The following is a 27,172-nucleotide window of genomic DNA, read 5'->3' as shown; positions in this document are numbered from 1 at the left end:
GTTGTGAGAGGGTGGCAGTTCAAGAAAGCCTGTCACAGAGGATTGATGATTGTCTAGGTCACTCTTAAATGTTGGCTAGGATTTTACTGATCAACCAAAGAAAGAGAACGGAAGAGGCTATTTGGAAACATAGGCAGCATGAGCACGACAAGGAGCATAGAATGGCTGGCTCGGAAGATTGAACTCAGGCCTGTGGTCAGTGTGGAGCCATTGCAGGAGTTGTTGTGTTTGTTTTTTGTTGTTGGTGGTGACGGTGGTGTTGGTTTCTGCAGTTTTTTGTCATTTTACAGAAGGGATGTGATGACTCTTGTGTTAAACTTCTACCAACGTAAATTGAGAACTTGTGTGTGCCAGATACTGTGCTAGGAGCTGAAGGTGCAACAGCGAGCCAGACAGACATGTCATGTCCTCATTGAGCTTACATTCTAATGTGCCTGAAAAGTAGTATTTTTTCATGTGGTTAAAACATTCCATTAAATAAATACTTCCCACAAAAAATGACGAAAAATCACTAGTCAGGCAGGAATGCTTATTTATTTTAAGGAAGCATTCCAGGGAAAGGGGGAAATGATAACACTGTAAAAATATGTCTCGGCCCTCCAGTTCCATAGGCACAGATTTTCAAATGTAATCAGATGGATGTTTTAGAAAGGCAGCCCTGGTGGCAATGTGACAAGAAGAAGACAGGGAGATGTAGACATCAGTTGAGAGACTGGTGGCAAATGATGATGACTGTGGAAGTACTGAGAAGGTAGAACTGGCTGCCACGTTCTGCTTGCATGTGGAGTGAAAAAAGGAGAGAAATAGGGGTGACTTGGGGATCACAATTTGGATTACTGAGAGAGAGGTATCAGGGAGATGGGGACCAGTTCATAGAACATTTGGCCACATGGAGCCTGCAATGCCCATGAGACATGGAGTTGTTCATGTCAGGTAGGCAGGTAGACATAAGATCAAAGACAGGAAGGTGGACATGGACTTGGGACTCTCTGGCACATGGTTGGTTGAAATTACAACTTTTGACTTCTGAAGCAATAATAGTTTATTTTTATGAATAAGTTAAACATACAACATAATATCTCTTGTCTGAAATATCAGCTGGCTAGTGGACAGTGATAGTATGGACAATTGTTTATTTTCAAGTGTTGAATGGCTAATAAATACTCCCCCTGTTCTGCAGATATAAATGAATGTGATGAAGATCCCAACATTTGTCTTTTTGGTTCCTGTACTAATACTCCAGGGGGCTTCCAGTGCCTCTGCCCCCCTGGCTTTGTACTATCTGATAATGGACGGAGATGCTTTGGTAAGATTTGGAATGACTTCACTGTCACAGTTCACGCTTAGAAACTTTAAAGCTGAATTGTAAACCATCATGCTGGTATTAGTCCTAACAAAATACATGTCTGTGCTAAAATACATCCGCAAGTTAAAAATTTAGGTCTCAAACATACGCAATAAACAATTTTTAAGGTACTTTGAATTATTGCCACTGTTTCTACATTTTTATAAATTTTTTTACTAAAAGAAAAATTCTTATTCTGATTTATCAGAATGACTATGTTAATTTTGTTGTTGGCATAGCTTTTTTGTATATTGGTGTGTGTGTTGCTTTTGATGTGATGTAACTTACTGAAAGTTACCTCGATTGTTTTTCTTAGACTATCATGCAACAGTGAAAAAAAGAGACTGTGTGGAAATCACTTTGATACTGAGCATGATTTCTCGAATTTTCTTAGCACATTATAAAAATATTTTAAGCATATTAAATAATTAAATAATTTTGTAGCCAGGTCAATCTAAATTGGCAAATGAAATCAGCAATTGAAGATTTCCAGACCTGCCTTAACTGCTGATCTAGTCTGCATCCCGTGTTCTACAGTGAGAAATGTTCTGTCCAAACAGTGTTACAAAATAATTCCATCTGTAATGTTTGCTTTTTTGATTAGATACTCGCCAGAGCTTCTGCTTCACAAATTTTGAAAATGGAAAGTGTTCTGTACCCAAAGCTTTCAACACCACAAAAGCAAAATGCTGCTGTAGTAAGATGCCAGGAGAGGGCTGGGGGGACCCCTGTGAGCTGTGCCCCAAAGACGATGAAGGTAAGAGCAATGACATCATCAGACAGCACTTTGTGTACCAGTTTTTGAATGTTTGCCAGAGTGGGTTTAACCATGTAATTTATGAATTGTTTGAGAGTGAAATCATCTCCTTGCATATAAGTTTTGATGATTCATTGAACAACCTAGCCTGAGAAACTTCTTTCAGCTTTTGAATAAGACATGTCTAAGCACAGGTGGAGTTACCTTTTATTTCATTCCCCACCTCCAAGGTTAGTATTACTTGCTTTCAAAAGTATGAATTTGAGAGGTCCAAGGCAGGAGAAAGAAGGGAATGGAAATTATATTCCAGGTTGCTGCAGGAGTCCCATGTGGGCATTGTATCGCAGGTGGCTCTCAGAATGTTACATTAAATTCTGAGAAGCTGAGTCAGCACAATGGCCCTTTACAGGAAAAGATCAATAGCCTCAGGTCTCGTTGGCACCCATAAATTATAGGATAATTCCCAGCAAACTCCAGCTGGCTTGGCCTCTAGGTTAGGGATGGCTTCTGAGTGTGATGGGCAGGGAAGTTCTCTTTAGCTGCTCAGCTTTAAAGGAGCAAACAGAAAGAACCAGGAGCGCTGAGCAGGTGACATCCTAGAAGGTGGCCCTCACTAAATATACTTTTGAAATAAATCATAAGAATAAAAGAGTCTTGTTATAGACAGCTTTGTAACGGAAACATAATTAAGTGTAATTTCATGTATATTGTTCATCCTTTCTTAAGTTCTCTGATAATTTCAAGTCTTCAATAATGGAGAATTTGTATTTTTCTTTGTAGTTGCGTTTCAGGATTTGTGTCCATATGGCCATGGAACTGTCCCTAGTCTTCATGATACACGTGAAGGTGCGCTTTGATATATTTTATCCCTATATTCTTATTTAATACACACATATTATTTTACATTTATTTTATAACTCATGCTAACTTTACTATATAACATATAGTATATTGTATTTAATGGACGTATATAACCCTTATTTTGTATCATATACATTATATGTATATCATAAGACTATATTGTGATATATGAAATACATATTTCTCTGACAAAAGAAGTATTTACAAGTTTGTGTTGAATAGACATACACAGTATTGGCATATCTTTTTATTTTTATTTTATTTATTTATTTATTTTGAGGTGGAGTCTCACTCTGTTGCTCAGGCTGGAATGCAGTGGTGCGATCTGGCTCACTACAACCTCTACTTCCTGGGTTCAAGTGATTCTCCTGCCTCAGCCTCCCCAAGTAGCTGGGATTACAGGTGTGCGCCACCATGCCTGGCTAATTTTTTTTTTTGTATTTTTAGTAGAGATGGGGTTTCGCCATGTTGCCCAGGCTGGTCTCAAGCTCCTGACCTCAGGTGATCCACCCGCCTCGGCCTCCCAAAGTGCTGGGATTTACAAGCATGAGCCACCGCGCCTGGCCGGCGTATCTTTTTATATGAGGAAATTCACGGGCAGTTCTATATTTTAGATGTCAATGAGTGTCTTGAGAGCCCAGGCATTTGTTCAAATGGTCAGTGTATCAACACCGACGGATCTTTTCGCTGTGAATGTCCAATGGGCTACAACCTTGACTACACTGGAGTACGCTGTGTGGGTGAGTGTTGGCTCCAAATTACAGAATTTTGAAGTTCTATTTTACTTCTCATATTCAGTAAAAGGTCTCTCAGGCACCCTGGGTGATGGGGGGATTTACAAATCCAGGATAAATAGCTAGTAGTGGCACCTTCTTCACCTGTCTTACATTTTCCAGTCAGACCTGATTTATGTGAAGATGGAGAGAGTTACCAACCTCTGTCTTCAACCAAACATACAAAATCTTACGTGTCCTAGAGACTTACAATTGCCAAAATCTCTCATTGGATAAGAAATCCATTTTACTTTATGCCTTTCCATGCCTGCTCTTGAAGCAGAGGACCACATTCTTCTTCTGGATTTGTCATCTTTAGGGCGAGTATTGCTGCCTGGGGGCCAGAGCATTGCACATTGATCCTTCAGACCCTCTGCACTGCATAGTGGCCAGCCAGCCAAGGCCCAAGGGATGCCAGGGTTACATGTGCCCTTCTCAGATCCTGGAAATGGGTGAGGGCCAAGCATGGGTCTTCCTGGGCATGCTGCTGTTAAACTAAAACATCTTTGTGGCACTTTCTTATTCTTCTTTTTCAGATACTGATGAGTGTTCAATTGGCAATCCGTGTGGAAATGGTACATGCACCAATGTTATTGGGAGTTTTGAATGCAATTGCAATGAAGGCTTTGAGCCAGGGCCCATGATGAATTGTGAAGGCAAGTGATATTTGTCTTAAATATTATTTCTTCTTGACATAGAAAGTGTTTTTTAATGTCTCAATATTTATTTATATTGTTTCTGATATTCTGCTGGTGAGCATATGGTGGGGTTTTTTGTTTTTTGGGTTTTTTGTTTGTTTGGTTGGTTTTTAGTTTTCCTTTAGTACAGTTAAAATAGCTGCTGTAAAGCCCTTGTCTGATCATTCCAGCATCTGGGTCATCTCAGGGTTGGCATCTCTTGATTGTCTATTCCCTTGAAATGGAGTCACAGTTTCCTGCCTTTTCAGTATATTGGTTAATGCTGAATTTATACTCTGGATATTGTGAATGATATGCTTCGAAATCAGTTATATTACTCTGAAGAATATTGATGTGTTTGTCTTAGCAGACAGTCAACTCTGGTAGGCACAATAGCAGACCCTCAGGCCTGAGAAGGGCGGTGGCTCATCTGTCAGTTCTTTAAACCTTACTCACTAGCATTCTTGATTTTGCCCCACACATGCATAGTACAGTCATGCCACTTGAGCTGACTAGATGGAAAACAAATAGTATTTCTCCTTCCCTAGCATTCTTTCCTGGGTTCCCTTTCTTTAGCAGACTTGATTGCCCTAAGATTCCCTCCCCTGCTTCCTCTGGATGGAATCTCAGAAAGTTTCTACTGGAGAGTTAGCTACCAGATGACAGCACTGCCAGACCATGGTCATCTGGAGGGTAATTTCAGAAAAATAGAAGCCAAATCAATGTGAAATTACTCCCTACTGGTTGTTTGCTGTGAGTTTCAGCTCACCACTAAAAACTTCAGGTAGTTTTTATATTCTTTCCGGAGTTTATAGCTGTTATTTTTGAAAGATGAGTTTGTCAGGTACTAAATTCTGCATACCAGATGTGTAAGTTCTACTATTCTATTGCTTTGTGTATGACCACCAAGTAAATGACATCAACATTTAGCTATACAAATAATTAGAACTCTAGGCTGAGCACATTCCTGTCCATTTCTTTGGTCAGATATCAACGAATGTGCCCAGAACCCACTGCTGTGTGCTTTCCGCTGCATGAACACTTTTGGGTCCTATGAATGCACGTGCCCAATTGGCTATGCCCTCAGGGAAGATCAAAAGATGTGCAAAGGTAAGGCCACAGACACGGGAGTAGTTCAAACTTTATTTGTCATGCTGGAGATACATTTTAATGATTTTATAGTTCTCAACTAATTTCTTCTAGAGCTTTACAGAAATATGTATGACAGCATTTTGCTAGTAGATTTCCATACCTAGATAACAAGACACATGATGGTATTTTTGTAAAATCAAGTTCGAGATAAGATGGGTTGAGAAGCCCACTATTGTCACACTCTTGGATTCTTATTAAAGCAAAGATTGCCCTTCCCTGAACTTCTTATCACTATGAGCAGTGCTGAAACTTACACATCTGGAATATAGCCAATAGCTGACAATGGCTGGGCTTCTCCTTTCTCTGTCCCACCATAAAATTACATGTTAAGTGTCAGAAGACCACACCTGTGACTTAAAAGTACTAAACTACAACTTGCTCCAGATAATTTTTTATTTTTATTTTTTGTTCTAGATCTGGACGAATGTGCTGAAGGGTTACACGACTGTGAATCTAGGGGCATGATATGTAAGAATCTAATTGGCACCTTCATGTGCATCTGCCCTCCTGGAATGGCCCGAAGGCCCGATGGAGAAGGCTGTGTAGGTAAGCGGTAAGGGAAGGTGTCTGCTTATGTAATGCCTCCACTCCCAGCCTAATTAATGGCACTACTCCCGCATCATCTTAACTGCAAGCCAACTATTTTTCCAGCTGTGTTAAGGCAGTGATACAGCTAGCTTTCTTCCATCTCAGGGTCTCTGCTAATATAATAGGTTCTGGATTGTGGCATTTATGCCTGCTCAAGAATACATGCCCTTTTGATTTTTCATATTTTAAAGAAAATTGTAAATAAAACTATATGTGTTCTGTAGGTACATATGTAACCAAGTCAATATATAAAAAAAGTTGAAAAAGATAAACCCTAATTCATAGAAGGAATGACTGCTAGGGATGACATTGAGATTAGAAGTAACTAGTCTGAGGTGATTTTAGCTGTATCTGTCAATTTTAATTTTTTTACAAAAGAGTGAGTTTCTGAACTATTCTGAATTACATGTGTCATATAAAAAATTATATATACAACAAATTATAATTGGATTTTTTAGTTTCTTTTCATTTGTTAGATATTTCATTCAAATACAGTACTTAATAAAGTTAAAAATAGACGTACATAGGAGGTGTAGTTATGCAGTGGTTCTTTCAAAAACACTATTCTTCCAAGATCTGTTATCCCGGAAGATTAACCTAAACTCCTAAGTCATATGTGTTCCTCCAAATCTAGCACAGGGCAAAATGCTAATAACCATGTATGGAAGAAAGGAAATCAGCATTCTTAATTATCCTGTCTTCTTACTGTACATGAAATTTCTTTTCATTCATTTCTCTTTTAATTTATTTGAATGAAAACAATGTATGTATGTGCTATGTTTAATCAGATTAGCTAAAATACTTAAAAATGTGTTTTAATTTTTATGCATGGAAATTTCTTATTTTTATAACTAGCTGAATTTTATATTATACTATCTTTATTACATTTAAAGATGTGTTGTCGGGAAAGAGGGAGTAAGCACTGTGATCAGATTAAGAACACAGGTTTCTGGTCATGGATCTGCCATAAATGGTCTGGATGACTTGCAAGTGATTCAGTTCTCTGTTCTTCAGTTCCTTCATCTGCATACAGTGAGAAACTTAGTCTGCATGATTGATAGGAGTGGTGGAGGTGGGTGTTGGGAAGGGTGTATCTGCTCTAGCTCTAAAATTCTATCATCCTCTGAACTTACTTTTTCAAAGAAAAGACCAAGGGCAGCATTCTACATTTGTATTCTTTTCGTTGTTAAACAGCACTACAAAAGATACAGGTTCTGAAACTTTTCTGATCTTCAAGCTTTTCATTATACCATGCTGATAGCTGAAATGTCTGCAAAATTTTTTTGATCATCACAAAACTCTTTGTAGAACACTTTCATGCAAACAGTGTGTTTTCACAACTAGAAATTCCAGTTTAAAAACAGTAAAAATATTATTACAAAGAAAAAGTATTTACAAAAGTCAGGATGAAAAATAAAGCCACAAAAACAATCAATAAAAATGCCAATGCATGAAATTAGAATCAAACAAACTTACCCAAAAAAGTCGACAGCAACAGAAGCTAAAAGTATTACAGTTAAGGGAATTAAAGTTATACAGGAAATCTAAAACCTCTTTAATGAAAACCATAAACCTAATCAGAGACGGAAACTTGACTATGCAATATATTATGCCTCAGTAATTATTTCTTAAGCAAATAAATGAATCAAGAAATCTGATAAGTAGAACATTTTTTTACCAAGATCATTAAATTTTCTTCTTTAGACTTTGGCAGACTGTCCCAATTTTTTAAAGTGTATCCAACAATCTTTGATTAGAAGATCAGGGACATAAGCAAATGAGAAAAGTATGGAGTGTTTTTGTAGAGACGCGTTTCTACACTGCAGTGTGAAGATAGGTAGATGCAAAAGAGAAAATACTGGGATGCTATTTAATTATCAACAAACTAGTCATCTAGACATGGAGACTGCTGGAGGGGAGGCAAGAAGAGGAGAAGCAGCAACTATCAGAGATTCTAAGGCTTTAAGAACTTAATCAGAGCCACACGACTCCCTAAATTACCTGAAACCCTGAGTGTAGTGCCTCAAGGGTAGAGAGCATGACAGATTTGGTGAGAGGATGTTCATACAACAAACATGAATTGAAACTACACATTAGGCCCACTTTAGCACCTGTGACCAGCTACAATATTTTTCAGCCAGTAGCTGAACTGGAAAAAATTGTTCAAAGATGAGTAATTACACAAGACCAGTGTAGCTGAAGCTTGTGCAGGAGAGTGGCATGAAGTGAGTCTAAAGGTAGGCAAATACCATGAAAAGGAATTTGGTTTTATGCTAAAAGTGTTATGGCAGAGTGACTCGGAGTATGGGCCCTGGGGATGGACTATGAATGTTAGCAATCTAGGTTCATATGTGCTAGCTCTGTGACCCTGGGCAAGTTGGCTTAAATATGTGCCTCAGATTCCTCATGTAAAAACAAATAGGAATTTTGAGCACACTTTCACAGGATTATTGGGAGGGTTAAATTAAAAAATTCACATGAAACCCTTAGTACAGTGCTTGGCATAGAGTAAAATTTCAATTAAGTATTAGTTGTTGTTATTTTCTATTTTACACATTTTTAAAGATATCTGGCTGCCTTATAGGTAATGGATTTGAAGGAGTTGGTAGCAGAAACAAGGGTTTCATTTAGGTGACTGTCTTAAACATCCAGATGAGAGAAAAAGGAGGCGCAGATTAGGGCCACCGTAGTGTGGAAAAGGAGTGGACAGATTCAGAAAATGTATTGGAAATAATCAACAGATTGGATTTCTGATGGATTGATTGAATATTTATAAAAGATAAGTCCCAGGATTTTTGCTTGAGTAACTAAAGTAAATTAGTTTACTATAATAATTTACTTGATGCTACTATTAACTGATATGGAAAAGATTGGAAGAAACAGGTTTGGTTGGGGACACAGAAGAATAAAAGTTCTGTTTTGGTCATGCTCAGTGTCAGATATGTACTAGCTTTCCAAGTGGGAATATCAAGTCAGCAGACATATTTATGAGCCATAGATATAAATTGCTAGCAAATCGGTAGTGTTTGAAAAATTATGGGATTGACTGAGAACACCAAGAGAGAGATCCTGGAGAGTAGAAGGAGCGGGGCTCCTTCCCAGAAGACTGGGCTCTGGTTGTTCCAGTATTTAGAGGGACTAAAAATATTAGGAGACTAAGAAAGAGTAGCCAGCAAGATAGGAAGTTCTCCATGTCCGTGTGATGTCCTGAGAACTGAAGTGGCCACTTTTGTATGATGCTACTAAGATGTAGAGTAACATAGAGTTGTAATTGGATTTGGTGACTTCTTCAGGAAGTTTCAGTGGAGCACACACATTAAGGAAACAATCAGTGATGAGGAAGCGGAATTTATCGCCATGGATCATTCTTCCAGAAATTTTGTTTTGAAAGGGAATCAATACATGTGGCAGTACCCAGAGGGGTAGTAGGTGAATAAGAAAGTTTTTTGTATTGTTTTAAGATGAAAGTTACTAGAGAATTTATGCTGAGGGAATGATTCCTTGAAAAGGGAGTATTGTAAAATCTGGGAAGGCAATCTAGAGTACCAGTGCAAGAGCTGGCCTTGGAGAAAAAACAAATATAGTTTAGCTGTTGGAAGAGGACAGAAGGTTGAAAGTGAGGGCACAGCCCGGTGGTTCATAGGGGAGAGATGTCTGATGTGTCTGAGTGTGTAATATCATTTTAGAAAATGGAAGTGTGAAGAACTAAGAAGTATAGTAGGATTGTTGACGGAGGATCACATACCCATTTGAGATTTGAGTCTTGAGTCTTGAGTCTCATCGAAATGAAGCCTGTTTTCCTCTAGGCTGTCATGCTGCACTGGATTGGACATAGAGTAGGTAGAAGTAGGGGAGCATCGGACAAGAGTGATGGGCAATGGAAAGGTCGATAATTGACAATCCTGGTGCAGCCCACAAATTGTCAAAGTGTAGAAAGTACAATGCTGGAAATCAACATTATTTAGGTAGAGCAACATCACTCCAAGATACACCCTATTAAAGTTACAAATTTCAACAGAAAAAAGAATCAGGCAACTTTTTTTCAACCTCTTCTCAATAATTCTTAATGCCAATGTCAATAAAGCAAAATTAATCTAAGAATTTGAAGCACAGATTATGTGCTACAGCAAAAGCTGTATTATACATAATCAAACTTGGAAGAACTCAGGCAGTATATCCTGAGTTCTTCCAAGAACTCTTTTAGTTCAAAAGCCCTTTTTGAAAAAAAAAAATTCAGACAAATCAAATACAATTCAAAATCAGGGTGAATGACATTAAGGATAGGATTAGACCAAGGCAACAGACCTTGCACCCTCAGATTCTAGAAATAATAAACTTAAAAAAACTTTTTAATTCATAACTCATTACTTTTGTATATACCTTTAAATTTCTGAAGTAAGTGTTTTTTTTTTTAAAGAGGAAAAAAATAATCACAGGAGGCACAATCATGGTGAATTTCAAAACACTAAGAAGAAAGTGAAAATCGTTAAAACTTCCAGAGAGAAAAACCAGATTTCTTACAAATGAACAGTAATACTGGGTTAAAAAATAATAATAAAGGAGCTATATTTTGAAAGCATTCTAAGGGAAAATAATTTTGAACTAAAATTCTATACTCAATCAAGTATGAAAACGAAAGAAGACATGGTCGGAAATCTGTTTTAGAATACTTATACCCCTCTTAAATAATTACCGGCTGGGCACGGTGGCTCACACCTGTAATCCCAGCACTTTGGGAGGCCGAGGCAGGTGGATCACGAGGTCAGGAGATCGAGACCATCCTGGCTAACATGGTGAAACCCCGTCTCTACTAAAAATAAAAATAAAAAAATTAGCTGGGTGTGGTGGCGGGCGTCTGTAGTCCCAGCTACTCAGGAGGCTGAGGCAGGAGAATGGCATGAACCCAGGAGGCGGAGCTTGCAGTGAGCCAAGATTGCACCACTGCACTCCTGCCTGGGTGACAGAGCAAGACTCCCTCTCAAATAAATAAATAAATAAATAAATAAATAAATAATCACCGAACTACATACACTAATTTTTTAAAATTAATTCAAGAGGAAGAAATAATATAAGTGGAACAATGGTGAGCCAAGAAACCAGTAAGCCTCATTAATTTAAACAGATGCTGATGGCACACTAAAAATCTAACAAACCAAAACTTCTAGATAACATCAACATGGCAGGTGGTTCAGGGAGAGAGCAGAGATAAGTAAGTTTATGCAAAGGTGCTTACTATGGCCCAGAGCTTTCAAAACAGATACTTCCTGGCATTGATAGAAAATTATTCATTAAGAATGTGTGTTGAAGTTGTTCAGTGGTTTCCACTGTAAGAATAGAAAGAAGACTGTAACTTCCAAATATGAGTTCAGAGGGAAAAGGAGGGCATAGGAAGAGGGCAATCACACAGTAAATATAAAACAATATAAAATGTCAGGTAAGACTCTAAACATATCAGTAATCATGACAGATATAAGTGGTTTAAACTGCTGGTTAAAAGATAAATGTGTTTTTAAGAATTCTGCTAGGTTCTCTTTAATAGGATTGTAGTACCAAAATTGAAATCTGAGATAGGTTGAAAATAAAAATATTCAAGGCAAATACTAATAAAAGCAAAGTGCATGCAAGTATAAATGTCAGTAAATTTTTAAAAATTTTAAGTATAAAGATGAAAGGAGCCATTTATCATCAAAAAGATGTAATTGTCATGCACTCTCTTATGCTCCTAACAACACAGCTTTGAAAAAAACCTCAAACAAAATTTACAAAATATCAAAAAAGCACAAAAAGTAAGGATATAGAGAATTTTAATGAAAACAATTTTGTGGAAGTAGGTTTATTTATCACCAACCAAAAGAGCAGTATTACTTAAATTTCCTCTCCCATTAACTACCCTCACAGACCATAGCTGTTCCTGTGATTTTACTCAAAACCAATTTAGGAGCTTGTCCTTTATTCCTGGCCTGTGTGGCTTTTACTGTACTCATCACCCACACCCAACACCCACCATCCCTCTCCCCACACCTTTCTCTAACATCACAGAAACTGACATTCTTTTCCCCAGAGCTCCCATCCTTGCCTGGTGTGTCAGGGCAATTCTATTCCTTTTGGAGGCCAATTTCCAATTCTGTATATTAACACTATCCCTTCTCTGCAGAGGATAAAGAAAAGAAAGAAGAAGAAAACATTATCTTAAGAAAGAACCCACCGAGAAGGATGAAGTAAAGCTAAAAATAAATTAATATTCACACATGACCATTTTTAATCTCATCATAATAGTATTTTGGCAAAGAAGTGTTAAATAAGATATAACCCATTAGAAGATAGCTTGTAAATTATAATTTTACAGTTTTCTCATTATTCATATTGTTTGTTTTTCTAAAGATGAAAATGAATGCAGGACCAAGCCAGGAATCTGTGAAAATGGACGTTGTGTTAACATTATTGGAAGCTATAGGTGCGAGTGTAATGAAGGATTCCAGTCAAGTTCTTCAGGCACTGAATGCCTTGGTAAGTTGACATCCAAATATATTATACTTGGTAGATAAAACATCTGTTCATGATGTCATCACAGAAGAGCTCCACATATATATTCTTGTCTGCTAAACAAATCCCCCAATCTCAATAATCCACATGCTTCTTCTTAAAGATGCACATCTATTAAAATGATATATTTGTACGTGTGTGTTATATGCACATCTATGTGTAATGTAAATAACAATCTTAAATAGTCTTTCCAAAATTAAGATTAATTAAGTTCTTTGGAAAATTTGGCTTTAGTAAAACTTACATCAGAGGATGATTTAATTCCAAAAGAAAATATTTGCAATATGAGGTAAGCTCTGCCACAATTAATGCAAAATAAATGCCATATTTCAAAAATGCAGGGAAGGTTACTTTTTATATTGTGGTACAGAAAAAAAATGTTTTACAAAACCTTTTTATGGGAAATATAAATCTCAGACATTATATTTTATTTTAATGCTAAAATGCATACATTATAAATCATTGTAGTTAATTATGGCAGCTGCAAAAAGTGTGCTGTAGTAAAATTCAAGTTAAACAAAGAAATAAGAGCAGTAAGCTGTTTGACTCATTGCTTGATTTAACATAAAAAGAGTATTTCAACTATATCACTTTTTTTCTGAATGACGTCATATGCTTCAAATTCCAAGAAATTTTTGATCGGAAAAACATTTTTTGTTTATTGTTATCTCCAATCTATACCTTTACTAACGTCAGTCTTTTAGGAAATAGGAAAAGTAACCTGCATATAAAGTGTAATTTTCTGTTCATTTTATTAACAGTTTTGCTAGGATTGTTTATAAAACTATATTAAAGATTTAATTGGCTTTTATAGCTGAAAAAAATCATTTTATTTATATTTTTAAAAAATCTACTCAGTCCAAGTGTTTGAACAGTCTTTCAGATGTAGAAAATATGAGATATCAGATTGAATGAGTACCAAGCTCATAAAATATAGTCTAGAGTTTGCTTTCCAGAAACTAATCCTGGCACTCATTTGTTTAAAGGAAAATAATTTAATTAGATTTTCCTTTCACTTGTATTCTACAGAAATGGTAGTTCACTATCATTTAGTTGGCAATGGATTGGAGGAAAAAATCTATTTCTAAAGTATAGTATCACTTTTTGTCAAATTTAATAAACTGTAGTCTGTAGTGAAAGAATATGCTATGAAATTAACTGCCAGCAAAACTTTGTAATCATTAAGCTATCTTAATTATTCCTAAGGAGTAAATTCTTGACTGCCCTGCTTAATTTGAAAGCCAGGATAATGAAATGTCAGTTCTGCATCCTTAACTCTTTCTACTTTGCCATTTCAGACAATCGACAGGGTCTCTGCTTTGCAGAGGTACTGCAGACAATATGTCAAATGGCATCCAGCAGTCGCAATCTCGTCACTAAGTCAGAATGCTGCTGTGATGGTGGGCGAGGCTGGGGCCACCAGTGCGAGCTTTGCCCACTTCCTGGAACTGCCCAGTACAAAAAGATATGTCCTCATGGCCCAGGATATACAACTGATGGAAGAGGTAAGGAGTTGAGGAAATTTATTCATATAATCAACACATTAAATTTTATGAATTCAGATAAGTGTGAAGGAAAAGTGAAAAATTGATACAATCAAAAGAGTAGCTAAAATGTTTATACCTTGATATTTATATTTGATGTGTGTTTTCATATGTATGTATATAGAAAGAATAATCTTTGCTAATGCTTTAGAGATTTTAAGAGTTAATCTTCATATCAGACCTGAGGGGTAGAATGTATTATTCCCATTTTACCAGATGAGGAAAATGAAGCACAAAGCTAAGGTAACAATAAGTAATTTTCCCAAGATCACACACTTTTTAAGGGATGGAATTTGAGGGGGTAGCTTTCTAGATTCCCCCCAAAATCATTCATGCTTAGACTGCAAAATGGGTAGTCTTAAACAGGGCTTTCACCAGAGTCTCCCTTTATCTCCTCCCATCACTTGAGATTATTTTTCCGTCACATCCATGTTGCTGTTCACCTGAATGATGAACAGGTGCTCCAGTGCTATAAGGAATGTTTGCAGTTAGTTATCTCATCTCCATTTCTTCATTTCTTTTTGATTCTAACCAGTTTTACCCTTGCATATATGTTAACTCCTGATTGATTTTGTTGTTTTGGTCCACAGATATTGATGAATGTAAGGTAATGCCAAACCTCTGCACCAATGGTCAGTGCGTCAATACCATGGGCTCATTCCGATGCTTCTGCAAGGTTGGCTACACCACAGACATCAGTGGAACCTCTTGTATAGGTAACGATGGGCACCTCTATATCCAGGGGGCTAATCAACTACTGTTTCCTGCAAGTCACTCATTATCTCATTATCAGTAGAGTGTCTTTATTATGGAGCTTTGGAATATATATTTTATTAAAATGATGCCATCCTCTCAATAATGCGCTTCTTAATCACACAGCACTTGGCCTTTGTCCAATAATGTGGGATGTAGAATTGTTCACTTCATCAAAAAAAAAGTCTATTCAATCAGGGAAACAAGAATTACAAATACGTACTTTCAACATTTTATATTTTAATTTAAAATAAAATAAATGCACATTTGTTTGTCACTCTGACTGAAGGAAAAGGGCTTTTTCTTATGAATATGTGTGTTTGTGTATATTAAGAGAATGTTTTGCATGTTTCTCTTTGCTATTTTTTTGCATAAAGTATACCAAGTAAGCATTATCTAAATAAAATTTCCAGCTGCGGAGCAGTCTCAGTACAGAATCCTTCTACCATTTTACAATTTATTTTTCTTATACGGTTTTTTATTGTCTCACTCACACCAATATATGACAGTCATGGGGCAGAAAGGACTTAGACTTTTGTTGGGTCTTTCCAAAGTATTCAACTTCATTTTTATTAAAGGAAAAAATTTTTTTCTCCTTTATATTTCATTAGCTTACTTGATATTCTATCAAATTACCTATGTCAATAATAAGCACACCTGGCATTAAAAGGTTAAGAAAACCCAACTGACTTCTTTGAAACAGAAGAGCATGAGTAATGGAGAATAGGCCATTAATCATGAGCATTCAGCATTCTGTGGGCATCAACGCCGTATGTTATATGGAGGAAATGGAGATTGTCTGCCATCACTCAGAGTCTGAGTAGGAAAGAGATGGCATATTTCAAGGAGGACAATTCAAGGAGGGTCTAACAAAAAGACTGTCTCTACATGTGTGAGCAGTGTGCACAAAAGCCAGGAGGCATAGTGCTGTGTGCTGGGGCTGTATTACCCCTGGGCCAAAAGAAAAGAGTCAGAGGTTATTGGAACCTGGAAAAAGAAAGTTGTGCTCAGAGGACTGCCTTGAGAGGACCTCTGACAGCTGATCCAGTGACTCAGCCAGCCTGAGCCTATCTTGCAGGGAGGGAGTTGAGGAAATAAGGGCCAGACAGAAGACAGAGGGCAAGGGAGAGCCTCCGGATGGAGTCTGTAGAGCTCCAACTCCTGGGCCTGAGAGCAGGGTGGACCAGGGTGAGGACTGAATCTGAAGGGGAAAGTGGAAGGTTTCCAGCACCATCTGTGATCCCACAAGATGCTTAAGGGAGCCTCAGTAAAGAGAGTTTAAGAGAACATGTGCCACATCCATGTGTCAAAAATAGAGAAACTCTTATTAAGTTTATGATTCTCAGGTTGTAAACCAAAGTATATTAATCTAAAGAATTTAGTAATTTTGGACCCAGACAGTTGTCTAGACATCATAATATTTACCCAAGATCCATAGATTGATTTACAAAGTAAACCCACATGATACTTTAGAGAAAATCCTTCTGTGCATCATTTCTCTCTGGCTATATTCCACTTTAAGTTGAACAGGAAAAACAAAAAGAATGAAGTGAGAATATGGAAGGAGGAAAGAGTCTGGTTGTTTCTTTTAACCAGTAATTTCATCTTCACATCACTTTTACTTAGACCTTGATGAATGCTCCCAGTCCCCGAAACCATGCAACTTCATCTGCAAGAACACTGAGGGGAGTTATCAGTGTTCATGTCCAAGGGGGTATGTCCTGCAAGAGGATGGAAAGACATGCAAAGGTGAGTGAAGAGTCTCTGACAATCGTGACCCTAGTCTGTATCTTTTCTTTCAAATTTAAATATTAGATTATCAGGAATTATGCCATGTGCATCACCTTCATTAAAAGGTCCCATCCTAGTGGCCATGTTATTGCTCATAGAAAAACTCTACCAATAGGCTCATTGCAGGAAGCAGAGAGGATTAAAACCCAAGTTAAAACAGTTCACTTCTTATAGAAAACTACATAAATTTTAAAAAATAAAGTAAAACAAAAATTTTGATGTGGGAAGAGATCAAAACAAATCACTGAAATAAGATATTTGTTGTTGTTGCTTATCTAAACTTATTTCTGTAAGCTACCTTTATTACAGGTTTACTGTGGAAAAGTGAAAATGGATAGGTAAATTTAAATTTTTTGCTTAGGTAGTATCAAAAGTAATTATTTATCAAGCTAAATTAGATCATTAAAATAGCTTCAATACTATACTCATATATTTGATTTTATAGTAAGCCTCATCAGAATGAAATTAATGGACTGAGCAAATTTTTAAAATGTAGATTATTCTCAGTAAAATGAGGCTTTATTTCCAAGGCATATCAAAAAAAATAATAATAATAGCAAGCACTGCTTAGACCTGTTTAGTGAACTGATATGGATTCGTGTTGTACATTGTTTATGAGTATGACTAAAGATTCCGTATCAAAAAAAAATGAGTATGACTAAAGCATTTTTTAAGCTGTGAAATAATGAATTAGTCTTGCCTACATCTTATGTGGTACATTTATTTTAAATATAGTTTCCAAATTAAGTTTTAGTATAGCCAAAATCAAATTTTGAGTTTTTTATTAGTAGAGTCCAAATATCAATACCATTTGTGACTAGAATTACAGATGCTGTATTTTGCTTCCTCTAATATTAATGCCTGTGTTTTCATCTGAACGTGGAGACTCTTAGTGTTTGTGTTAGGACCTTCATCAGTTTCTAGATTCTGTTTCATTTTTATTTAATCCTTCCTTTAATAGGAATAAGTAATCAGCCATGTACTGTACTGCATTCAATGCAGGAATTGTAACCTTTGGATAGTAGCTTTGAGAACAGTTCATGGAAACTGCTATGATTCTGTCATTCAGTTTCTTCTGTTATATATTGCCTTAATTGTCCTATCATCCTAGCCCGTAATATTTATTCTGCTTAAATATGTAAAAAGAAACTGTTTGCCATATGCCTATGGAAATCTACGAAGCTTCCAGCAAAAATCTAGACAAAATGCTTCTAATGGAGCATGTGCATCTTCTGTGGCTTCACAAGAAAGGAAACATAGCCAGATAATCTACTGTGATTTTCATTAGCTTCTCTCTAATTTCAGACCTTGATGAATGTCAAACAAAACAGCATAACTGCCAGTTCCTCTGTGTCAACACCCTGGGGGGGTTTACCTGTAAATGTCCACCTGGTTTCACACAGCATCACACTGCTTGTATCGGTAAGACAAAGTTACAAATGGGAAATTTTACAAACTTCTAGTAGATGCATAAAAATTGTATTTAAAATTATAAACAGAAGAATGTTCTGGTACTTATATTCATAACCAATACCCCATAATTTGTGGTCTAAAGAAGCTGCTAATAATATAGGTATTTTCAAGACCAATATCCAAAGGGGAAAAAAAGGCCTTTTTAGTCCAAGCACATGCACAGTAGCCATATTTCAAGCAGTGCCTTTATATCACATTCTCAATATAACCATGGTGTTCAGACAAAGTACGATTAAAGGCTCACTGTAATTTAGAACATGTTAACAAACACATTGAGCTTTTATTTTAGAAGACACATGTTAAGGAACTTTCAGTCAGTGTGCCTTCAATCACCCCAAGATATGCTGTAATCTCAAACCTCTTAAAATACAGTTTTTCTTACCACTTTTGTCTTTAATGTGACAGTGAATTTTGGTATGAATTTTCCCAAAATGCCATTTTCACATCATGAAACTTAGGTTTTCATACATTGCTTTTTATTTCCCATGAAACTTAAGACATGTTATGATTGGAAAGTTTGACGCTCTGCTTCTTGATGCTTTGCCAGACAACAACGAATGTGGGTCTCAGCCTTCGCTTTGTGGAGCAAAGGGAATCTGTCAAAACACTCCAGGCAGTTTCAGCTGCGAATGCCAAAGAGGGTTCTCTCTTGATGCCACCGGACTGAACTGTGAAGGTTAGTTGATTTGCTCAAAAATTCTTAATCTAGTAACAGTAAACCATATATATTTTTTCACTTCCAAGACAAATTGGTATAATCTGAAAAAAAGAAAAAAAAGTATTGAACAAAATAGGACCCAGCAACTTATTCCTGGTCATAAATTTCTATGTATCACTCTGGGGACAGAGGGAAACTTAAATGCAGTGAAACAAAAATTCTGTGATTACGAATTGACTTTTAAAGTAACTGTTGACTAACCATGGATCTGAGAAAGAATTGAGTTGAAAAAGAATTCTGTGCCTAATATGATTTGCGGTAGTTTACAAGCATACCAGAAAAAAATAATTCACCTTTTGTTCCATGATTCTTAAATGTATAAGAATTAAATATAAAAAGAATCTGTCATCAGAGAGAATTGAACAAATGTACTGAACATGCTAAGGTGAAATGATGGCTGTTTTTTACAAGTCAAGCTCCCGCTTCACTCCTTCACTTTCCTACAGTGGACCTTGGTCTCCTCTGCAATAACTATTTCCTGTAAAATCCAAGGGAACATTTAAGTGGGAACAAAATAAGAACATGCTTGCAGTTAAGAAAATTTCATCTAGTTCTTCACTATTTATATTGCAAGTGGCAGTGTATGACAAGAAAAATGTATTAGGATTAGTGTCTTATAAACACCCATGCCAGAGATTATGAGACTATATTTATTTCCCTTACATTCTTATATCGTATTGCAATTTATAGTTTTCTTGATTTTAATCACCCTTTTAACATTAACTGTTCTTAGAAATATATGATTTGGATTTCTAGGAATATATGTAAAGTATTTAATTTGCTCTCTGTAAGGCTTGTGGGGGTTTTATACATATCTCATTTTCAGCAAAGAAAAATTCAATTTTTAAAATGTCAATCTTAATATTTTATCTTTCAAATCATTGAGACATTGAAAGTATTCTGAACCTACAGCTGTTTGCCACATGCGAGTTCAGCTCGTGACCATCCTCCTAAGATACCATTTATTAATTATCCATGTAAATTTGTTACACCCCTCAGACATGCCAATTTTATTTTACTCTTTATGGATAGATTTCAAATATTCGCGTGTCATTCCAAAAAAGCATACATAAATAAAGAAATTATTCCACATGTATAATAATACCACATCTTGTCTAAAAATAACATATTTAAATACTTAAGAGGGATTTGCATCTAATTAATCTTGAATGGTAATAAAAATTTTTACGTGCAATGTAATTGTACTTTTTAGGTATCTCTGTAATGCTTCTATCCTCCCAAAAATGAGGATTATATCTCAGTCACTTTCAGACTTACTGGAATATGCAATGCAAATATTTTTGTATATATATATATGATTTACCAAATAAATCATACCATATGCAGTTAATTAGTTCAAAATGTACAACATTTGTGGTTGCTATGGTTGACTTGCTGAAATTGAGATGTTATTTAGAGCACTGACGTGCCATGGGCTGGTGGAGAGCAGAAGAATGAGGTGGTCTCTTATCTCAGAACTGTTCCCTGCACTACCACTGACTAATAACCATGTGACCTGGAAAAATGACAGCCTCTCTATGTGTCATGTCTTGTTTGTTTGTTCCCATGATAACAGTTACCCCAGGTTTCATTTGGAGTGCATTTAAAAATAGTAGAAGAAAGGTGACATAAAGGTTTTGCCGGGCTTGTTTTTGCAGATGTTGATGAATGTGATGGGAACCACAGGTGCCAACACGGCTGCCAGAACATCCTGGGTGGCTACAGATGTGGCTGCCCCCAAGGCTACATCCAGCACTACCAGTGGAATCAGTGTGTCGGTGAGTGCTCTTTTCTTCCATCGCACTTGCTTTTCTCACCTGAAAGTGTCTCTGAATAAGATGAACAAATTGTGAGGGTTGAGGTTTCAGTACAGCCTTTGAATTTTAGACTTTAAAACCAGTCCTTAAGACTGATGCATGGGGACTCATTCTGCTAGTGTGTACGTTTGAAAATATCTATTAAAAAAGAAGTTTGTTTTTAAGTACCAGAAAGTTAACTTAACTAAAGGTTTCTTCATTTTAAATATCTGCTAAGTAATTTTAAGTTTCTGAAGATGATGTCAAGAATCATCATCTTTGTTTGTGAAGGTCAGCCACTTTTTTGTCTGTAGTTTAATATATTTAGATTTCCCATCCATTCCCCTCATACGAATCTAAAGGAATTCACATCAACTTAATGAGGACAGTCCATGTGTGCTCTCCTGTCACATAGATTTAATAAAGGATGGGAAGTGTTTTAAGGTCGAAAAAGTACCTACTTACAGCAAATGCTTTTGGCAACTCTAGACAGAAGTGTTTGTAAAATAAAATACGTGGCTCTCAGCTCTGTTCCTTGCATTGATAATAGTCACTGAAATTCTCCCTTTAAGGAGAGATTGATCAAAGAGAACATTATTCTCTACTTGGATAGCCAGCTGACTTACTTAGCATATGCCTGATTTCTTGGCTCCTTTTGAATGCACTTCACAGACACTCCAACCAACAAATTTTGATGCTAGGTGCTGGCATAACTGAGCAGAAAGGGGCACTGTGGTCCTGCAGAGAAATATCAGGATGCTTCCTGTTTCTGTGTAGTAATTCAAATTACTTCACAGGTTATTCACATATTGAATTATTGTGATCCACTAAATAAATTAGTCTGATTTTATCCTTTGTGGTCTTCTCAAAAGAAATTTCTAATGACAGCTAAGTGAATTAAGAACAAAAAGTCAAGATAAATTTCAATGAAAGGAAAATCATGCCAGGTCAAAGACAGATGCTTTACCACACCACGAATATACACTCATAGGAGGAAATGCAGAAACCAATAAGTGATCAAAAGTTAAAGACAAGACAGTTTCAAAAAATTATTTAAATTACCAATTAGGCAGTCATTCAAAATAACTTTATAAATTTAATTCACTTTTTTTCCTCTTCATAGAAAAAAAAAGTTGTAGAACTCCTTATGCCCAGATTTATTGATTCATAAACAAAGGCAAAGCGTATGGCACACTCTTTAGAATATCAGAAACAGTATTTTTTACATAGCTATTAAAATAATGTAAAACATTCTGTAGGTTGCCTATTCACTCTGATGATAGTTTCTTTTGCTGTGCAGAAGTTCTTTAGTTTAATTAGATCCCATTTGTCAATTTTGGCTTTTGTTGCAATTTCTTTTGACGTTTTCGTCGTGAAGTCTTTGCCCATGCCTGTGTCCTGAATGATGATATTGCCGAGGTTTTCTTCTGGGATTTTTTTTTTTTTTTTAGGACGGAATCTCACCCTGTTGCCCAGGCTGAAGTGCAGTGGCATGATCTTGGCTCACTACAACCTCCGCCTCCGGGGGTTCAAGTGATTTTCCTGCCTCAGCCTCCTGAGTAGCTGGGATTACAGGAGTCTGCCACCATGCCCGGCTCATTTTTTGTATTTTTAGTAGAGACGGGGTTTCACCATGTTGGCTAAGGCTGGTCTTGAACTCCTGACCTCAGGTGATCCACCCGCCTCAGCCTCCCAAAGTGCTGGGATTACAAGCATGAGCCACCATGCCCGGCCTCTTCTAGGGTTTTTTATGGTTTGGGGTTTTAAGTCTTTAAGCCATATTGAGTTAATTTTTGTGTAAGGTGTAAGGAAGGGGTCCAGTTTTAGTTTTCTGCACATAGTTAGCCAGCTTTCCCAGCACCATTTACTGAATAGGAGATCCTTTCCCCATTGCGTGTTTTTGTCAGGTTTGTCAAAGATCAGATGGTTGTAGATGTGTGGTTTTATTTCTGAGGTCTCTGTTCTGTGCCATTGGTCTATATGTCTGCTCTGGTACCAGTACCATGCTCTTTTGGTTACTGTAGCCTTGTTGTATACTTTGAAGACAGGTAGCATGAGGCCTCCAGCTTTGTTGCTTTTGCTTAGGATTATCTTGGCTATACACACTCTTCTTTGGTTCCATATGAAATTTGTGGTAGTTTGATGGGAGTATCATTAAATCTATAAATTACTTTGGGCAGTATGGCCATTTTCACAATATTGATTCTTTCTATCCATGAGGATGGAATGTATTTCCATTCGTTTGTGTCCTCTCTTATTTCCTTGGGCAGTGGTTTGTAGTTCTCCTTGAAGAGATTCTTCATATCTCTTGTTTGCTGTATTCTTACGTATTTTATTCTCTTGGTAGCACTTGTGAATGGGAGTTCATTCATGATTTGACTCTCTACTTGTCTATTGTTGGTGTATAGGAATGCTTGTGATTCTTGCACATTGATTTTGTATCCTGAGGCTTTGCTGAAGTTGCTTATCAGCCTGAGTTTTGGGGCTGAGACAATGGGTTGTTGGGTTTTTTTTTTTTTCTGAAATGGAGTCTCACTCTGTCGCCCAGGCTAGAGTGCAGTGGCACGATCTCAGCTCACTGCAACTTCCACCTCCACCCTAGTAGCTAGGATTACAGGCGCCTGCCACCACACCTGGTTAATTATTATTAGTTAATTATTATTATTAGTAGTAGTAGTAGTAGTAGTGTATTTTTAGTAGAGACGGGGTTTCACCATGTTGACCAGGCTGGTTTCAAACTCCTGGCCTCAAGTGATCCACCCACCTTGGCCTCCCAAAGTGCTGGGATTACAGGCATGAGCCACTACGCCTGGTCAGACGATGGGGTTTTCTAAATATAGAATCATGACATCTGCAAACAGATACAATTTGACATCCTCTCTTCCTATTTGAATACCCTTTATTTCTTTCTCTTGCCTGATTGCCCTGGCCAGAATTTCCAATACTATGTTGAATAGGAGTGATGAGAGAAGGCATTCTTATCTTATACCAGTTTTCAAAGGGAATGCTTCCAGCTTCTGCCCATTCAATATGATATTGACTGCGGGTTTGTCAGAAATAGCTCTTAATATTTTGAGATACATTCCATCAATACCTAGTTTATTAAGTTTTTAACATGAAGGAATGTTGAGTTTTATCAAAGGCTTTTTCTGCATCTATTGAGATAATCATGTGGTTTTTGTCTTTGGTTCTGTTTATTTGATGGCTTGTGTTTATTGATTTGCATATGTTGAACCAGCCTTGCAACAAAGGGATGAAGCCGACTTTATCTTGGTGGATAAGTTTTTTGATGTGCTGCTGGATTCAGTTTGCCACTATTTTATTGAGGATTTTCGCATCGATGTTCATCAGGGATATTGGCCTGAAATTTCCTTTATTTGTTGTGTCTCTGACAGGTTTTGGTATCAGGATGATGCTGCCTTCATAAAATGAGTCAGGGAGTAGTCCCTACTTTTCAATTGTTTGGAATAGTTTCAGAAGGAATGGTACCAGCTCCTCTTTGTACCTCTGGTAGAATTCGGCTGAGAATCCGTCTGGTTCTGGGCTATTTTTTGGTTGGTAGGCTATTAATTACTGCCTCAAATTTAGAACTTGTTATTGGTCTATTCAGGGATTCGACTTCTTCCTGGTTTAGTCTTGGGGGGGTGTATGTGTCCAGGAATTTATCCATTTCTTCTAGATTTCCTAGTTTATTTGCATAGAGATGTTTATAGTATTCTCTGATGGTAGTTTGTATTTCTGTGTGGTCAATGGTGATATCCCCTTTATCATTTTTTTATTGCATCTATTTGATTCTTCTCTGTTCTTTATTAGTCTAGCTAGTGGTGTATTTTGTTATTTTTTTCAAAAAGCCAGCTCCTGGATTCACTGATTTTTTGGAGGGTTTTTCATGTCTCTATCTCTTTCAATTCTGCTCTGATCTTAGTTATTTCTTGTCTTCTGTTAGCTTTTGAATTAGCTTGCTCTTGCTTCTCTAGCTCTTTTAATTGTGATGTTAGGGTGTCGACTTGAGATCTTTCTAGCTTTCTGATGTGGGCATTTAGTGCTATAAATTTCCCCTAAACACTGCTTTAGCTGTGTCTCAGAGATTCTGGTACATTGTCTGTTTGTTCTCATTGGTTTCAAAGAACTAAAGAGCTTCTGCACAGCAAAAAGAAACTATCATCAGAGTGAACAAGCAACCTACAGAATGGAAGAAAATGTTTGCAATCTACCCATCTGACACAGGTGTAATATCCCGAATCTGCAAGGAACTTAAACAAGTTTGTGAGAAAAATACAAACAACCCCATCAAAAAGTGGGAAAAGGATATGAACAGACACCTCTCAGAAAAAGACATTTATGTGGCCAAAAAACATATGAAAAAAAGCTCACATCACTGATTATTAGAGAAATGCAAATCAAAACCACAATGAGATACCATCTCATGCCAGTTAGAATGGCAGTTATTAAAAAGTGAAGAAACAATAGATGCTGGTGAGACTGTAGAGAAATAGAAAAACTTTTATACTGTTGGCGGGAATGTAAATTAGTTCAACCATTGTTGAAGACATTGTGGTGATTCCGCAAGGATCTAGAACCAGAAATACCATTTGACCCAGCAATCCCATTACTGGATATATACCCACAGGAATATAAATCATTCTACTATAAAGACACATGCACACATATGTTTATTGCAGCACTGTTTACAATAGCAAAGTCTTGGAACCAACCCAAATGCCCGTGATAGACTGGATAAAGAGAATGTGGTACATATACAGCATGGAATACTATGCAGCCATAAAAAGGAATGAGAGCATGTCCTTTGCAGGGACATGGATGAAGCTGGAAGCCATCATCCTCAGCAAACTAACACAGGAACAGAAAACCAAACACCACATGTTCTCATCATAAGTGGGAGTTGAACAACGAGAACACATAGACGCAGGGAAAGGAACGGAATAAACACATGCTGGGGCCTGTTGGGGGGTGGGGGGTGAGGGGAGGGAACCTAGAGGATGAGTCAGTAGGTGCAGCACAGCACCGCGGCACACTTAGACAGCTATGTAACAAACCTGCACATTCTGCACATGTATCCTAGAACTTAAAGTAAAATTTAAATAAATAAATATAATAATAATATAAAATGATTTTATTATATTGCAATATTTATAAAATATGAAGCCCACCACTTTATTTAGTAAATACCGTGGACTTCTTGGTTAATGCCATAGACCTTAATCCAAAAGAATGTTTCTCTATCAAACAGAATTTTTTTTTTAAGGAGAACAAAAGTAGAAATAGGAACATGCATGGAGTGCCAATTTAATTTCAAAGTGTTGCAGTTTCCTGAAGTTTTTGTTTCTAAACACCTAGCACAAAACGAGCTGTGCAGGTTTTTACTAAATGCGGAAGCTCTATTTAAAATAGTCTGACTTAAAATCAAGATGGTGGGGGGGGAGGAGCCAAGATGGCCGAATAGGAACAGCTCCGGTCTACAGCTCCCAGCGCGAGCGACGCAGAAGACGGGTGATTTCTGCATTTCCATCTAAGGTACCGTGTTCATCTCACTAGGGAGTGCCAGACAGTGGGCGCAGGTCAGTGGGTGAGCGCACCGTGCGCCAGCCGAAGCAGGGGCGAGGCATTGCCTCACTCGGGAAGCGCAAGGGGTCAGGGAGTTCCCCTTCCAGGGGTGACAGACGGCACCTGGAAAATCGGGCCACTCCCACCCAAATACTGTGCTTTTCCGACGGGCTTAGGAACCGGTGCCCCACGAGAGTATAGCCCGCACCTGGCTCAGAGGGTCCTACGCCCACGGAGTCTCGCTGATTGCTAGCACAGCAGTCTGAGATCAAACAGCAAGTCGGCAGCGAGGATGGGGGAGGGGCGCCCGCCATTGCCCAGGCTCGCTTACGTAAACAAAGCAGCCTGGAAGCTTGAACTGGGTGGAGCCCACCACAGCTCAAGGAGGCCTGCCTGCCTCTGTAGGCTCCACCTCTGGGGGCAGGGCACAGACAAACAAAAAGACAGCAGTAACCTCTACAGACTTAAATGTCCCTGTCTGACAGCTGTGAGGAGAGCAGTGGTTCTCCCAGCACGCAGCTGGAGATCTGAGAACCGGCTGACTGCCTCCTCAAGTGGGTCCCTGACCCCTGACCCCCGAGCAGCCTAACTGGGAGGCACCCCCCAGCAGGGGCAGACTGACACCTCACAGGGCCGGCCAGGTACTCCAACAGACCTGCAGCTGAGGGTCCTGTCTGTTAGAAGGAAAACTAACAGAAAGGACATCCACACCAAAAACCCATCTGTACATCACCATCATCAAAGACCAAAAGTAGATAAAACCACAAAGATGGGGAAAAAACAGAGCAGAAAAACTGGAAACTCTAAAAACCAGAGTACCTCTCCTCCTCCAAAGG

At 37.6% G+C, this 27,172-nt stretch overlaps 1 protein-coding gene across 4 annotated transcripts in view; it reads left to right on the top strand.

Annotated features, from left to right (window-relative positions):
• The window catches only part of FBN2 (fibrillin 2), a 282,926-nt gene that overhangs the window by 241,771 nt on the left and 13,983 nt on the right, over positions 1–27,172 (top strand). For all 4 annotated transcript variants that reach the window (XM_063665204.1, XM_063665206.1, XM_063665205.1 and 1 more), the window contains 14 exons: positions 1,181–1,306; positions 1,950–2,102; positions 2,883–2,948; positions 3,578–3,703; positions 4,273–4,392; positions 5,401–5,523; positions 5,980–6,111; positions 12,535–12,660; positions 13,995–14,201; positions 14,831–14,956; positions 16,620–16,742; positions 18,090–18,206; positions 18,805–18,933; positions 20,634–20,753. In XM_063665204.1, the coding sequence (XP_063521274.1) occupies positions 1,181–1,306; positions 1,950–2,102; positions 2,883–2,948; positions 3,578–3,703; positions 4,273–4,392; positions 5,401–5,523; positions 5,980–6,111; positions 12,535–12,660; positions 13,995–14,201; positions 14,831–14,956; positions 16,620–16,742; positions 18,090–18,206; positions 18,805–18,933; positions 20,634–20,753 (1,794 nt within the window). The remainder of the gene's footprint in view (positions 1–1,180; positions 1,307–1,949; positions 2,103–2,882; positions 2,949–3,577; positions 3,704–4,272; positions 4,393–5,400; positions 5,524–5,979; positions 6,112–12,534; positions 12,661–13,994; positions 14,202–14,830; positions 14,957–16,619; positions 16,743–18,089; positions 18,207–18,804; positions 18,934–20,633; positions 20,754–27,172) is intronic.

Source organism: Pongo pygmaeus, chromosome 4, assembly GCF_028885625.2.
Source record: "Pongo pygmaeus isolate AG05252 chromosome 4, NHGRI_mPonPyg2-v2.0_pri, whole genome shotgun sequence".
Lineage (NCBI taxonomy): Eukaryota > Metazoa > Chordata > Mammalia > Primates > Hominidae > Pongo > Pongo pygmaeus.
Note: the sequence above shows the minus strand (reverse complement) of the source record. Positions and strands in the feature narration are given on the sequence as shown.